Source organism: Cephus cinctus, unplaced genomic scaffold (assembly GCF_000341935.2).
Source record: "Cephus cinctus unplaced genomic scaffold, Ccin1 Ccin1_scaffold0696, whole genome shotgun sequence".
Lineage (NCBI taxonomy): Eukaryota > Metazoa > Arthropoda > Insecta > Hymenoptera > Cephidae > Cephus > Cephus cinctus.
Window position 1 is genome coordinate 790,195 of NW_014333318.1, and position 16,819 is coordinate 807,013.

General features: G+C 46.0%; 1 protein-coding gene across 1 annotated transcript in view; it reads left to right on the forward strand.

Annotated features, from left to right (window-relative positions):
* The first annotated feature begins 13,821 nt into the window (after positions 1-13,821).
* The window catches only part of LOC107270093 (insulin-like growth factor 2 mRNA-binding protein 1), a 65,783-nt gene continuing 62,785 nt past the window's right edge, over positions 13,822-16,819 (forward strand). Inside the window, exons 1-2 of the mRNA XM_015744774.2 lie at positions 13,822-14,048; positions 15,030-15,427. Coding sequence (XP_015600260.1) covers positions 15,253-15,427 — 175 coding nt within the window. The 5' untranslated portion in view covers positions 13,822-14,048; positions 15,030-15,252. The remainder of the gene's footprint in view (positions 14,049-15,029; positions 15,428-16,819) is intronic.

Consider the following 16,819-nt stretch of genomic DNA (forward strand, 5'->3'; position numbering starts at 1 on the left):
AAATAAAATAAATTGACACGAAACCCGATAAAAATAATAAATAAAATGGATTTTTAGCAAAGAGCAGACAATTGTGTCGATTCTTTAATAAAATGTAATTCCAGCGAAGAGAGGATATCCGTCTTAATTTTTTCAAAGGCAAAATCAAGCCTCGGCGACGATGACGTAATTGAAAAAAAAAATTACCACCTAAAAAATTCTACCTTCGAATTCGCCACATGTTACTGAGATACGCAACGTAAGTTTCTCCTTTCTTTCGCTCGTAAATAATAACTACACGTAAATCTTGATCATCGAGTTCGTTAAGTCCGCTATCTCAAAACACGGGCGCTCCCATTACTTATCCCGATGGCGATAATTTAATCGAGTAACCGCCAAAGAAAAATTTCATAACAAAGACGCGTCTCGGATAGTCTACGTGATTAACGATTTCTTGAAAAAAAAAAAGATATTCAGCCAAAAAATTCAAGCGAGCACGAGTACCGTACCTTTTTCGAAAATCAATACAGGCGGTTTCATCAAAAATAATTTAACCCAGAAACACCGGTATAGCGTCAGTACACAACCGTGAGCCCAGCCGATGCCATTAGGCGATCGCGCGGCCATTGAACGTCATTAATCGAAGGATTACGCGAACAATAAAGAAATGAAAAAGCCTCAGTGAAGAATTCGAGATAAAATTCGAATTTCATCTTCAAATAAATCGGTTCTCATTTTGTTCCTATAGAATCCGGTAAGAGTCGTCCCGGCTAGTGGCGCCACCTAGAGCGCACTGGTTCACCTCGAAGCTTCCCAGTCATCTCGCATATTGCCGCCATTTTATTTGGTAGCGTGATTTGCGCTTTTCCACGATATCTCATCCCCCCTCTCTCTCTCTCTCATTCCTAAGCATTTACTCGTGAAAAGATTCTTAGAAAGATTTTTCCGCGAATTACTTGTGTCCTTCCCAATAAAAAAAGTAACTTCGATTAATTTCGTACTTAAATTCTTTTTGTTTTCTTTTTTTTTCGCCAAATCCAAACGGCGGCCATTACTGCACGCGAATCTCGGTACGGGCATTGGGCGGCCATAATAAAATGTTTATCGATGCGTGTTACGCAAGTTATTCTTACGGGACGTTATTAACGTTCAATTGCACAGGGCAATTGGCTCGCCCGCTAAGGAAAACCTCATAAATCCATCCCTGGAATTCCTCGGAGGTCCGTTATCTTCCTCAAGGTAGATCCAGTCAAACCGAACGAGGAATCCGTGGGACCTCGGCCCTTCACCAAGGCGATGACCGAGATAATCCGAAGGAATTCGTAATATGTCTCAGGTAGAATGCCTCCCGAAGCTACTTCATATAACTCATTCATCGGGTTTTCCCTCTTGCGCTTGTACACGAGTAGCAATAATTGATCCTCGGGAAATGAAATTTGGGCAGGGAGTTCCTTGCACGTTCGTTCCAGGAATTAAGAAGAAATTCACGAATTTTTCCAAAAATATAATAAAATCAAAAACTATCTTTCTTTTTGTAATAAATTATACCCGAGAATGAAGAATTTTTTATTAAATTGAAAATCCGCTGGTACCGACACATTTTTCTTTAGTTATACGCAACTTCAAAGATTTTTCGGTAATATTGATTATATTAGAAAAATATAGTGTGGTTTGTATTTACATGATTTTCTTCTTAGCCACGATTTCCGGCAAGTCGATTTTCCACGCCAACCAAGAGCTGCTTCCAGGGGCGTCGAAGGTCCTGGCAGGATCGTCTGAGCGTCCTGATGATTTCCGATGATACATCGCTGATCACAGTCAGTTCGATCGAAAATGAAATAATTAAGAGAGCAGAGAATAATAATAATAAATTTGAGCTAAAGGTCAAAATGATAAAGCGGAGTGGTCCTTAATAAGTCAGATCAATGACTGGGTCGATCCAGAGGAATTCCAGAGAAGTTTCTGGCCTGAAGACAGAAGGACGGAGTGGAGGAAGGGCGGAAGGGCTAAAGGGGCCTCCACAATTTTATCGGTTGCCCCTGGCAACGCCTTGAGTAGCTTCTGTCGCCCGGGCCAGGGGATCCGCGTGCCTCGTTTTACCGGAAAAACCAACCCTTGTGCCAAGTAGGTATCCCCCGTGTACTTAAACCAACCACCATTTTTATTTTTTTTTTTATAAAAACTAGAATTTTCTTCGAATCACAATACACCAGATTCCGCAGCACAAAGAACCAAATATGAAAAAATATACTACGGCCACGCGAGAATATTTCTGTGAATCTATCACCATTTTCTTTTGTCAAGACTATTGAAATTTATAATAAAAATATTTACGAATCGAATCGCACCTCGGTAAAATAATATTATATCCCGAGGGTAGCAAGTATAACTGTGAGCTATTCGCGTTCGAAAGATCGGAGCTCTGTTTTCCGTAAGGTCAACGACCCTAAAGTAGGGGTGAGAAAATGCACTGTGGATCGATATGAAGGCCTGAAACGAGGGTTACAAGATAGAAGGGAGCAGATCCCCTCAGAACTGTTAAGCAATGGGAAATTTTCCAGGCGAGGAACGATCAAGGCCGGTATATACGCATATATTGGCTCCCGCAAAAAAATTACAAAAATTAATTAGCAGCAACCAATCCACGCGATAGTTTCGATTATAAAAAAAAAAAAAAAAAAAAAAAAAAAAAAAAAAAATTAACTTTATTCCCATCTCGTCGGTATAAGAATAAATCGCGAGGATGCTTTATTATGAAATCGGAAATTGGCGTCGATCTTCGGGCGAAGAGCGAGCGTTTCCAGAGTCGTAAGATAAATGTATACAGAGATGTGGTCCACTTTGAAGGAGTCCCATAGGTCCGGGCAATAAAAGCCAACCGAACGTAAACTCATGTGAAACTGGGTTCTACAAACGTCGAAAGAAAAACATCTGCGCCATCGAGAATAACACAGGAAAATATATGCCGTCTCAAACAAATGTCCTCTATAACCAAATAAAAAAAGGTGTAACGAAAAAAATTTTCGAGTTTAAAAAAATGCCGTCGAAATTTAAATCTCGAAAAAATTCGCGCCACCACCCTTATAAAATCCCACGTACAATGAAAATAGAATATCCAGCCAGCCGCAATACCTACCCCAGGAAAATCTAATTTAATTAAAAAATAATTCTCGACTAAAATATTTCATCGTCCTAACAGGTGATGTTACGACCACTAAAATATAGAATAAAAATTTTCTAAAATTTCCCGAAATACCAAAAAAGTACCTATAAAATCGTACCAGCCGGTTATGACCAGAGTATAAAGCTAAGCGAAGAAGCGTCGACGGACAAGAAGATGAAAGATTGTAGGTAGAATTTTCCAAAGGAGAAGGTCAAATCTTACGATAGTAAAGTAACGAAGGTCGAAGGAGCTGGAAGGGAGTGTCCTGCGCGGCCAAGGCCGAAGATTTTCTCTCTGATCGATCCCTCGAGAGTGCCCCCCTTTCCTCGTTTCCTCGTTGTGCCATGGAAGCCAGCGGTAGTGAGAACCTTGTCAGAGGTGGCCCGAATGAGAAAGGGGTAACGACCCCGAAGAGGGAATCGCCCCATTCATTTCGTTTGTTCGCCGTTCCTTTTTATTTTCGATTGCAAATGGCGAATCTCTTTGAATTTCTCAGCCGCCCGCTAGAAACTAGGCCGAGTTCTGTGTATACGTCTCGTATATCCATATATACATATAATACGTATACCCACGTATGCGCTTGCGTCCTTTGGTCCGCGTCGTGTTGCGTACGTCGTATTTCGATGGAAACTTCAGGGCCACGTCGCTATAAGCGTCACACATGGTTCTACGCGTTTCTATGAACGTAGAAGAGTGCGATTGGTAGGACTGCTAGATAATAGTAGATTGTAAGAGCATGCGCATAGTAAAGCCCCATAGTACCTAGGAATATCTTGTGTCGTTATAGCCATTCAGCCCCCCTACCCCCTACCCTGAATAACCTTGCGACCCCTAACCTTCATGCAACACGGCCAGCTTCCGGGTAGCATCAACGTATGACATCGGAATTTTATGAGAGTACAAGTAATGAGTTAAAAAAATTTGGAAAAATATGAAAAAAAATTATGTTTGGGGTAAACGAATGATTTTCGAAGGAATCCAAATTTTTGGTAATCGTAATTTAATTATTCGGTTACCGCATCACGGAGTGTGTATGGATAGGTAGAGAGGAAGGGTCGTCGTGTAGGAAATGATTGGAGCGCCAATGTATTTTAGTGGCTGAACTTCCGGCAACGAAAGTCGAGAAACCTAAGGAATTTCGGTCTATTTACCGAAGCCTTGGAGGCCACTTGGTACATCGAGGCCAAGGGTAGTCCTGGCGCACAGGACGCCGAGACCAGGAAACGGCAGCCACCCCAACTACAGCCTGGGCTCAGACCCACCGACCCAACTACGTCTGATGAACCCCAAACTGCTGCCTCTCTTCTAGGAATCCAGTGGCGTAGAGCCACTTTTCTAAATGGGTAAGAACGATAGGCACGGATGTCGAGTGCTGACAAATACCGGAAACAGGAGCAACCCCCTGCGCCCTTCTTATCTCTTCATTGACCGACTGGGAATATTTACTGATAAAGTCGACTTCTCCGTCTTCCCTGTTTTCACTTTCTTCTGGATAAATTGACAAATTTTCGTGTTTTTCATTAAATTTCGAAATTAAGGAAGTTCATCGATAATTTTTTTTTTTTCATGTAAAATTCTCACAAATCATCGTTTTCTCGGCGAACTATAGAAAGCGACTGGCTGGCATGAAAGGAGTAAAATGAAAGGATAAAAACAGAGGAGCGTGAGAAAAAAGGGGCCAGTCTTAAAAAAAAAAAAACAGAAAAAAAGCGACAAGGGAACACGATGGAACCAAAGAGGAATCTTCTGACAAAGTAGAAAAAAATCCATCAAGGTTTAAAGGAATATCAATAAATGTACAAGCAACGCCGATGGATTTATATCGATTTATTAAGATCAAATTGAAAAATACTTGCATCACGTTACGTTGCTCTTCCTCGCCCGAGCGGTCACCATTTTGCGCAGCGAGCGCGGACAACAAATTTTCACCGGCTGAAAAATGTGTGTACGTACCTAACTACCCCCCGCCACTCCCGCCCTATCCTAATTCCTCAGGGTCTTTCACTCCTCCGTCACTCTCTCGCTTCCTCCCCCTCCTCGACCCACCGGTACAGGGGGTGGTAAGTGAAGAGAGTGACGAGAGTTGCCGCGCTTTCCCATGCACCCTTCGAGGCCGAGTCCGATTGGTCGACGGGGTGGCAGCCATCTTTCGAATGGGCGTGTCCAATTGGCGCAGGGGTGAGTCACCCCCTGCCAGAGAGCCCACATTCCTCCCCAGCAGGCAGCAGACACGAGGGACGAACCCCTCTTCGCGTTCGCGGGGATTCGGGGAAGTTCGGGAAAATTCGGGAAAGTTCGGGGATTTCACCCCTTAAACTTTGAGGATGCCTCGGTCAGCCTACACAGCCTTCCGTACGGTGGCCCTGGCCTCCAGGAAGGCGCTTGGGGTTGCGACGGGTTCGACATCGGATGAGCCTCGGACGAGCCTCGGCCGGAAGAACTTTCCTTTTTCACATTTCACTCTCGAAGATGCTCCCCTGACCCCCCGACCCCTCTCCCAAGGACCCAGGTACCGAAGAATCGACTTCCACCTTTATGTTTCCTTTTCCTTCAGCAGCCTTCTTCGATGTTACAAGATCGGTAATTACAAGATCTGCAACAGAATCCCAGCTGATCTCTAATTTTACTCGAAAACCATTGGCTACCCAAAGATACTCTACACGGCAGTTCCGCTATCAGCTGCCCAGACTAGAGTCCCTGGAACGATAGGGAAAGGCTGGCGAGGCGTCGTGGCAGCCGACGCCGAGGAATGCACGCCCGGCGTCGTCCCATTTTTTCATTGAGGCCTCTCTCTCTCCGTGCTTCTTCCGTACCGTGAACCCAGTCAGTGAAACACGTGAGCACACACGGCCCTCTACATTTTCTATTCACACGTCCGTCCGGTCGTCTTTGACGGGCAACGAAGAAGCTCCCAGTCCTGATCTCGGGAGAAACGTCAGCCAGCATTATGGCGAGACACTTGTACTAATTTTACCTCGACAGTCGCGCCCTACGAGCGTCCTGCCTTTTTTCACCCTCCGTGAGAATAGCCTTCGACAATGGAGTTTCACACAGCCCGGGACACGGGGCTGTCAAGCGCATGAGAAACGAGTCGCTTCCGTTTGGGACCTCTTTGCCGTGTCATTTGCTTTCGGTACCTTTAGGTACATTTGCCCAACTGATCGATAGCTCAATAATTTAAACTTAAGCCGCGTCCGCAGCTCGGCCTCGCTCTACGGTAGGTATACGACTCGCTGTTTTCCTAAGGGCAGTTTCACTGGACGCCACTAACCCTCATTGAGTATCTTATCTTCGTACCCACTGACCATCGTTCACCGCCGCCTCAGGGACCGCCTCTTGGGGTTCTTTACCTTAGTTTTCTCTAATCCTCAGGGATTAGTCGTAAAATCCACGGGACTCCTACAGGTTTCCCTAGAATGGAGTTTACCTCTGTATACATCTGTTTTGAAGTCCCTTTGAAATTCCGACTGTTCCGAGACTCCTCGCTGGGAGTTCTTGAAATTCGGTATTGTATCTCCCATACGGAAATCGGCTCTGGGCTGATTCACTCTTGAGGCTCCGTGACGAAAAGACTCGAGTCCCGGAGTCTACAGTTAGATTATTCACTTAATGGACCCTTGATATCCCGTTCAGTTAAAACGTCCGAGAGTACCATTCCAAAGTTTTACCCATAATTATACTTAAACACAAGTATGTGTATTCTTAAGAATTTTACATACCTAAAAGTCTCGACTTACGGTATAAAGTAGTTTTTTTTTTATTTTCCTGGTTAAATAAATAAGGAACGACGGGCTCAAATTTTAGGTCCCGCTTATACTGTTCGCAAGACTAAAGAAGGGGTTATGGAGCGTGAAGTATTATATATGAATAAAGATATACTCTATATTATTATTAAACACTATATTGTTATACGTATGTAAAATATTACTGAACAATTTTTTTAAATTAATAAATATTTCTAAGCCATTCCAAAGTGACGTCCAGTGCACCAAAGAATCTTCTTGGTCCGCAGTACAGTAAGTTCCTCAGTAAAAGATCCCGAGCTGCAATAAAATATTTTGGATTTTTCATAATAATAAAAATGGTCTAATTTATTAATTAAAGAGGAGAAAGATTTCTTTCTGAAATAATAAATCAAAAAATGGTCAGTTTATGTCACGCGGATGTGACGTCAAAGTCCATGATGCTTCAGGACAGAGGAGCACGTGGCGTGGATACGCGTGCAAATGTCTGTCAGGGACTCATGAACGGAGGGCAAAGTGCATTACCCCCCACCAGCGTCACTCTTCTCCCTCCCCGATGCACCGATGACTCCCCCCACCCTTAGTGCTCGGCTATGCAATTCGCGATGCAACCGAGTGGTTGCAGCGTATCGCGAAGGGGAATTGTGCATAAGCGAGGAGGGAGCCCCGATAGGAGACCAGCAACTGGGGAGGGGGCAAAGGTTATCGCGGTAACCAACCAATGGAAAGCGCCCGAAGAATACGGGATTACGTACTCGCGCGTGCGAGACTCTGCCGTCCGATTCGTTGATCGCGAATCTGCCTGATATGCATCAATGTGCATTTTTGCAAATTCCTTCCCTTCTGTCCGATATCTCTGGTAATTTTTTTACCTGTTTTAAAAAAATTTTTTCTACAACCAGTACATCAGAAAGATAGTGGAAATTTTTGATACGCGAAAAAAAAATTTTCCCATTGAGCATTATCAGTTGGAGCAGCACTTGAAAGGGAGGAGGGTTGGAACGACGGTATCGATTGAAGATTCAATTGATTCAATTAATAGGGCAAAGGGGGTTGGTGGGGGTTTTCAGAAATTTTCCCACAGGGGGGAAAAGAAAAGTGAATATGCACCAGGGAGTATATCCAATGGCGATTACGATGAAATGCATATGTGCATCTAGGGAATATAGGAAAAAGCCCTGACAAAATAGAAACACATGTCTGGTGCATCCATTGATCTAGTTATAATTAAGGGTTCGGTCGCCATCTGTTTGACGTGTTGTCGACGTGGGTATCGAGGGACCACGTGGTGGTTTGATTTTCAAAAGTTTAAGGGATGCCACCCCCCCCCCTCCCGACTATTTTACTCGACTTGACATTCTGGAAGGGGTTAGCATTACGAAATTTACGAATTTCACGTAAAACTGAAAATCTTTATTTCCCAGGCGCATTCTAAAGTTCGCAGGTACTCTCGGTCGCCATTTGTACGCTGTGCGGTTTTGCCAAGAGCGAACCTGAAACCTGCCCCTTGGACCAATCCCATATACTACGTACCTGTATATCTATATGAAACCGCAGGATTCGAACAGCCAGCACAGCCGTGCGGCCATTTTTATTTCACCCTCCCAGCCAACCACTTTAGACACACGCACACGCACTGTGCGTACGACGAATGGATAAATTTCCAAAATTATTATCCGTCTCTGTTCAATGACTCTTGACCGTTCGAAATTATTTTCAGTTAGCCTTAACCGTTCTCCGAAATTCTTTTCCAATAGACCTTAAAGCCGCGTTCGCACGACCGTTGTACCGATATTAAATGTTTCTATGCAAAGTAGCAGCCCTCCGAGGGAATTAAGGGGTGCAATAAAATTCTAATAAAAGTGTAAACGATTTTGAAAAAGCGACCCTTCCCGCAGGATCCAGAGGGTTGAACAATGGATAGAGAAAGGCAAGTGGTAGGTTAAAAAGAGCGAAACTGTAAAAGAAAGAAGGAAAAGTTTGGCATGACCTAAGGGAAGCACCCGAGAGGATCAGCAGCCCATTCTTCAGCAGCAAGATCAGCCAGCCCCTGAATTTTGTCACACTGCGATTCCTCCGTGAGATCCGTCCTTTATGATGCGAGGCTGTTTTTTCCTTTCGGATTTCACAGAAGGATAATGGCGGCCCAACCGATCCTTTGGACGCGCTCGTTATACATCCCGGCATTCGCGACGGGGCGCAGCTGCCTAGGACTAAAGAGGAAAAAAAAAAAAAAATTTTATCTAGTACCCAGATGCAATTTATGCAAATTGAAGTCTGGTTGCATCGAAGCGTCGAATCTTGGGCGTCGCGCAATGACGCGCGGCAAAAAATGTCGGCCGGGAAGTGTAGATGAAAAAAAATAATTATTAACGGCGGGGAGAAAAAAAAAGGGGCGCCTGAAAAAGAGACGAACGCGTAAGACGGCAGACGCGCGCATTCAAAAGGATAATGGTTTTGCGTTCGTCAAACGATAAAAAGGACTTCGGCAGACTTGGACCCGGCAAAAAGTTGCTTAATTAAAATATTAAATACACCGCGAAGACGCCGCTGCTCCCTTCGCACTTTGCCCGGCTCCTCCTTCGGCAACGACCGAACGAAAGCTCCGCGTGCGGAACCTAACCTAACCTAACCTAACCTGCAACGGCTGGAAGCCCGTATCGCTGCGCACTCTAGGGAGCGGCGCTTCAGATACTTTCCTAGGCTAGGAGGCTCCGGCTAGAGAAAGTAGTTGGCCTGGTGAGGATCAGAAAATGGGGAGGGTCCGTAAGGCCGGGGCCGGAGCCAGCTGCACTGCCGTATAATATAACGAGGCTAAACCCAGGCACCTACTGCCAATAGGAACCAACTGTTCATTAGTCTGTTGGTACAGGCTGCTTCAAATTCACGTGACAAATGAGGGTGGCGAGGGAAGGAAGACTCTTTATCAAAAAGAACGGCACCTCGTGTGCCTTTTTGGGGATTTCGATGATCCATGGAACGAGTCATGTAACGTTTCAACGTACGATGCGTCGTTTCTGAATAACGTGGAACCATTATCGCGTGACCTTGAAATTGTCATGGTTGCCCCTGCGCACTAATTTTTGATAATTTCTTACTCACTGATAGCAGATTCGCCTTGTTCGGTATGGCCTTCGCTTTGTTCTGTTTAGTTCTTACTTTGTTTTACCTTTAAGTCAATTAACATTGCGCCCGATTGCAAATAGTAAGCTATTTACTGTACAGACAAAGTCTAACAGTAAACTATTGATATTCACAAGCAGTTTCAAAGAGTTTTTGAAAAAAAGACTATTTTTGAGATAAATTACTCCCTCTTTAATTAATTCACACACTTTATTTGTCTGTTTTGATTACATTTTTATTTACAAAAAGAGATTGAAAATCATGTAGACTGATATGGCGACAATGCAGTGGCCTTCTATAGGGTTCTAGAGCGCGAACGAACCTTCTACCTAAACCACAGCTGCTCGAAGGGTAAGTTAGGAACCTCCTAAAACACAAGTTACCGACAGTATTAACGTAGGTAAATAAAAAGTGGTAAAAGAGTCAATTTCTAGTAGATACTAAATCAGAATAGAAATACCCAGTCAAAAATCAATCGAATTATTCGAAGTTACGAGGCCAATTTGATAAGGAAAATTCATGGAGAAGAAAGATCTTTCGCTCGTAATCTCTTCGTTTCGTTGCAATTACAAATATGGGAAAATTTTCAAATCGGTCAACTTTACGAAAACGAACTTCACCTCACGAAAGCCAATATCATTAATTACCCATAATGCACGTTCCCGTCAATGCAGTAAAAATCCCATGGGTTTCCAAATGCGTGTCCGCAGCAGCTGTCAACCCATAGGGATTTCCATGGCATTTTCATTTTCCCTCCACCGAACTACCCTGCCCGGGCGCAGCCCCTTCCGGCCTTTTCCCCCCATTTTTCCGGCCGTCCCCGGTTACCAGGGATTTCGAGTTTGCCCAGAGAAATAAACCTAAGCACAGACCGAATTGTCAAAGGGAGACAATCAGCATGGTGAGGGTACCTATACCCAAAATCTATCCATCCATCCATCCAACGATCATTCTGCCTTCACCTATAGGTTCATCCATTCGTTCTGGAGTAGCAACGCGTTGTCGGTCAGGCTCAAAGGCAGATCTGACAGAACCGAACGGAACGAGCGAACCACCCCTAACCGATATCGACCGAGTTCAAACGAGAAACATCTGCTTCCAATAAAAATGTGTATAATTTTGATAAATTTCATATTAAAATAAAAAAAAATTTCACGCAAAGAATTTTTCATTTTGAATTTTTCATTTTCAAAATCACATTTTTCTCAATCGTACAAATTACACGCTACGTGTATTCTCTTGAATTTAGACTCGATTTAATTTCCTCAAGTGTCACTGGAATTTATTAGCTTCTCTACCACTAGACTCCTGTGTCTCGTACATGCAGCTTATGTTGGCAGCTTCACCCTGATTCCTGCCTAACCCTAAAAATAAGTCAAGCGCAAAGTAGCTAACGACATTTCATGGAATTTTTCCAGCTTTTTCTGCATCACCCAAGAATCTCTTCTATCTTTGGAAAAATCCATAAACAACTCTTTCCCCGAAACCTTTCCTTTCCCATTGCACGCTATTAACTCCACGCTAGTTGCCTATCGCAATTAATGAAAGACCAATAAAGAGAGGACAGAACGACGTTATCGATATGAGTTATGTTTCCTCGTTCAGAGTGGTGTGACCTGCCTCTTACAAAGGCTACATATTTCTATGCAGCGACCGAAATCGTGCGGGCGATTCTATGGAGCCCAATTGTTCGGCCTCACGATTAGACCCAGGGCGTGCTTGCTCCACTCAAAGAGAGTGAATAGGGACGAGAGGGGGAGCGAGAGAGAGAGAGAGAGAGAGAGAGAGAGAGAGAGAGAGAGAGAGCTTCTCTCTGGTTAAAGCAAGGATTTTAATATTCGTAAAATCTGAGAGCTCGGGATATTACACTGAGGATGTTTATTGTCAATAAATAAAAGTAAAGTACTCTCCCCCTAAACGAAGATAACGTTCTGATAAATAAAAATATTCTCAAGCGAAAAAACAAGAAGCGTCAAAGAATAACGGAAGCCACGTTCTTCCTCCCTTCAATTAAATTCTAATCCTTCGCTCAACCACGTGGAAATGATAAAACTACACGGAGCTCATTCTGTTTGTTATTAATTACGCGAAATAGGCGCCGTTTTCGTAGCCAGACTTTGATTTTGAAAATACAAGATATCAAAGATCTTGGCTTTTCTGTCAATATTTTTCTTGAGCCATTTAAAAATTCTCCGAGTTCGAAATTCAAAAACGACATAGTAACCGATTCGAAATGGCGAAATTCTTTTGAAACTGTCTCCGTAAGCTAATTCCGATGTATACGTTATATTCAAAACACCCTGTAGATCCTGCGGCAGCCTGGGCCTAAACGTCATAGGGAAAGAAACGGCAAACAATGACGAATCTGACGCGAAACAAAATATTTGGGAAATCGAACGGCTCGTTGCTTTTTTCCTCGCTCGTTTGTTTCCTCGAGGAAGCAGCCGGAGCCCTTAAGTCCGGTTCATAGGGGTGTCGAGGAAATTCTTAAATGCCAAGTAAATGATATCGTTAAAAGTTCAAGATTCACTGAACGACGAATAATTGGGCTCGTTTCCAAATGACGCATAGATGTGTATAGAAAGCTGCGATAAAGATCTCGATGGTAGCGGAGGAACGGAGGGAAGGACTGTCTGTGGCACTCTCGTCGCAAATGCACTGGACAATAGGCAGCGACTATTCAAGGTCAACCTAAGAAGGGTCGGAGAGAGATACTCCAAGAGAAAGAAAGGAGTGGGAAAAAGAGAGAGAGGATTCGTCGCCGAAGCAGGAGGATCGAATATTTTCTATTAATGATCCAACCTCATCGAGCACCTTCCCTCTCTCTCTCTCTCTCTCTCTCTCTCAATCTCTCTAGTTTCCTCTCTCTCTCTCTATCTCTCTCCCCGTCTCTCTTGGTCCCTCAGCTAACAATGAGGGAAACCTGTTGCTCGATAATCGCAAACCCGAACGAGTTTCAGGAGCGAGACTAATGCGAGGACAATAATCGATCGATGGTTCCCCGTTCGTCGAAGAAGAGTCGCGATTCACGGGTAAAAGAGTAAAAGCGAGGATGCAGTTAAAATATTGAGAGAGAAAGAGAGAGAAAAGCGAAAAGAGGCGATACGAATAAGGAAACGCGGTGGACGGTAACAAATTTTCTAAAATTACAAGACCCTATCGACGAGTAACTGGTGAAGATAGGAAGGGAATGTGCGAGAGAGAGAATGAATGACGAGAGAGAGAGAGAGAGAGAGAGAGAGAGAGAGAGAGAGAGATGCAAGGATAGGAGAAACGTTAGCCCGGCGTAGGTTAGGCACGTTGCGTCGCTAGGCATGCGAGTAGCGGAAGGAGGAGGAGGCCACGAGGAGAGCCGAGGGGCGGAGGAGGTGCTCGTACTACTCCTCCAGCCCTCGCCCCGCCATTCCACTCCAAGAGCACGAATGTTGCTCTCAGACTTACGCATAGCCTCTCTCTCTCTCTCTCTCTCTCTCTCTTCGCTTTACGCAAGTCTCGGCAGTCGAACGCTGTGCCGAGACCGAGCGGCTTTCCGTCTGGAGGGGATAGCAGTTTGTGCGAAATCGCACTCGCCAAAAACACCCGGTAGATTTTGCAAGGCTCGCACGCACCCGAGAGCACGAGCGACACCGGTCTGGCTGGGGCCAATAGGAGCCAGAGGCGGGAGTCGCTTCGGCCACGTGGTGCCGTGCCGGCCAATGGGCGAGCAGGTTTCGCGGATTCAAGCAGGCCGGCATGTCGTCAGCGAGAAAAAAAAACGAGTTTGCATCGCGTCCGAAGCCCGCAGCGAGCGGACGAGCCAGCCGTGGCTAGCCAGAAGAGCTAGAAGGAGTCAGGGTACTGCGCGCTGCGTTTCCGTGCGAGACAAATTTCCTCGGCTACGAGCACACGGAGATTCAGCGAAGAGAGACAGAGCGAAAAGATAAAGGAAGACACGGCGGCGGAGGTGAGAGGAGAACACGGAGAACGCGGGGACACGCGGCGAGAGGAGAAACGCGCGAGGGAGTCGCCAGCGAGAACTGCCAAGGAGACACGGGAAAAGAGTGAGTGGGTGCGAGAGAGGGAGGGAGAGAGAGAGAGAGAGAGAGAGAGAGAGAGAGAGAGAGAGAGAGACTGCGAGAGAAGCAACCCGTGAGTTTATTCTTCGGCTACGAGAATTCGAGCTAGCGCGCGCCGGTTCACCAGGTCCAATCGGGTCGACCGGCTTCGTCGGCTTCGTCGGCTTCGTCGGCTTCGTCCGCACCGTCAGCACCGTCAGCAGCGCTACACGTTCACCACGTCGAGCGTCACCAGGGAAGACACTGAAAGGTCCTCGCATTAAGGGGAGAGAGTGGAAAAGAGAGAAAGAGAGAGAGAGAGGGAGAGACACAGCCGGAATCGCAGACCGTATAGATAAGGAGAGCATCGTCAACGCAGCACGAGAGAGTGAGAGAGAGAGAGAGAGAGAGAGAGGGCAGAGGGGAGAGTAGGCAAAACACGAGAGCAAGAGAGAAAGAAACGCGTGGAGCCAAGGAGCTACAGAGTAGGAGAAGTCCGTGAGAGAGAAAGGGATAAAGAAAGAGCTCGTAAGAGAGAGTGCGAGAGAGAGAGAGAGAGAGAAAGAGAGCCGGCGACACGTGACTACCTCTTCTCGTTCGAGCAGAGCAACATCGGCGGGCAGCACATCGGGCCCTCGTCGTCCTCCTCGTCGTGACCGCGTCCCGGGTTTTCAGCAGAGACCCCCGACGTCACCCGGACTCACTCGCCGACCCCGTAGACGCTCCGACCAGTAAGTTAGAGCGTATCCTAGACATCCTCGCGCCAACCGGATTCGGCAAATCGACGTGAGCGCGTTCTCGCCTGTCCTCCGCCCCCCTCCCGCCCCCCGTATCGTCATTCTCGTGTTTCGTGCTCGTGGTTACTCGTGATATATCGGTGTCGGGAAACGCGAACTCCTCGTTCTCCCTGTGTTATCGTCGGGCGATCGTCGGCGCATGCGCACGAGCGACCTCTCCGCCGATACAGGAATTTTGATCGATCGACAGATTCATCGATAGCCCAACTCGCCGTGAGCTCTGAAGAAGAAAATACCTCAGCATCGGACTTGGAGACACAGCAGTACCCAGGAGAGAAGTGGAGAGCCAACGAGAGAGAGAGAGAGAGAGAGAGAGAGAGAGGGACGGGCCAAGGAGCATCGTCAACTAGTCACTCAAGATCCTCGATAAAAGAAAAGGCATCACCATAGCGTCGAAAAGCGAGCCGAGCACCATGTCGAAGCTCTACGTCGGCAATTTGCCGTCGGATTGTAACGAGAACGCACTCCGGCAGTTGTTCCAGGATCACAATCTGTCGTGCACGACGATCCTGGTGAAGCGCGGCGGTTACGCGTTCGTCGACTGCATCGACCAGTCCACGGCCGATCGGGCCATCGACAAGCTCAATGGTGAGTCCACCTGCGACACCTAACCTAATCTCATACGCATACGTATTGCTGCTATCTCTCCCACCCACCCCCTCCACTGCCGCTCTCCTCTCTCTCTCTCTCTCTCGCTTCACACTGTACTCACTCCCTCGCACTCAACCCACACGATACTCGCTTAATGCTTCCAAACGCGTAAACTGCTCTCTTTGCTTTTCCTACATCGTGAGATCCAGCCACCCTCGCACAGGCTCCGTCGACGCTTTTCACGACGCCTCCTGGACGCTCGTCGACGCTTCCTCCGCTTACTCGCCAAGGCTTTAGAGAAGATGCTTGCGAAACGCCGCTTGCCAAATGCTCCAGGACGCTTGTCACAACGTTTTGCTGCTGCTGCTGCTGTTAATGATTTTTTTGTTTTTTTTTTTTTGGGTTTTTTTTCCTAATGACAATGATGCTTCGTTCTAGCTTGAGACAAATTATACTGCCGATGCTTATTGAAAACGCTTGACAATGACAATGCTTTGCACCACGATGCTTCTTCCCGAACATGCTTCTTTTCCAGCTGTCGACTCATCAGCCATTTTTCCCGCCTTGCGCAGAACGCCGGGAGCATGCTCTGAAGTAGGAAGCCAGTCGCGACCAATCGAGACCAGTCGAGACAGGCTTTCTATCTCTCTTCGATTATCTAGCTTATTCCGTCCAGTGGTCTGCCGACGGAGACTCCGTAGCTCTTACGAGTCAACGATGAATTTTTCATATTTCTCAAGAGACAAATTCTTAGACAAATATTGAAGTAACGTGTATGAACGCGTCAGGGAATGCTTTTACTTTTCTTTGACTGTATGGACAATTAGCCACTTGTGTCAGGTAAGTTTCTTTCTTTTTTTTTTTCGCCGCACAACAATATCAGCATGCTAACGCTTTTACAATATTTACGTATAATACGCGGCGTTTGGATTACGTCAAAGCACATATGGTCCTGTTAATTAGGTTATAGTTACTCCTGGTGACGTGTGTGTCTGTTACCTGGAAGCGAGCCGAGGAGCGTGGAACGTTGTAAAGAAATAGAATAATTGTACCTGAGGAGTGTAGACATTCGAAAATCACAATGACAATTTCACGACTGGAGGATAACGAGAAACGATTAGGCGGTAAAATTTCGTTTGGTCCGGACGTTTCGCTCGTTTTCCACGCTTCTCCAGTAGAGCCCTACCGCAGCGCCATCTGCGACATGCGCGTCCCCCGCCAAAGATACACGAGCGATCGCCCCTCCAACCTCTCCCGCACTCCTAGGAACTTTATTATTCCCCAAGAAACATTGAGAAGCCTCTATGAAAGATAAGGCACTCGAGAAAATGTCTTTTCCGTCTTTGAACGCGTGCGGCTTCGCAGGTGTGGCGATCCACGTGCTTAATG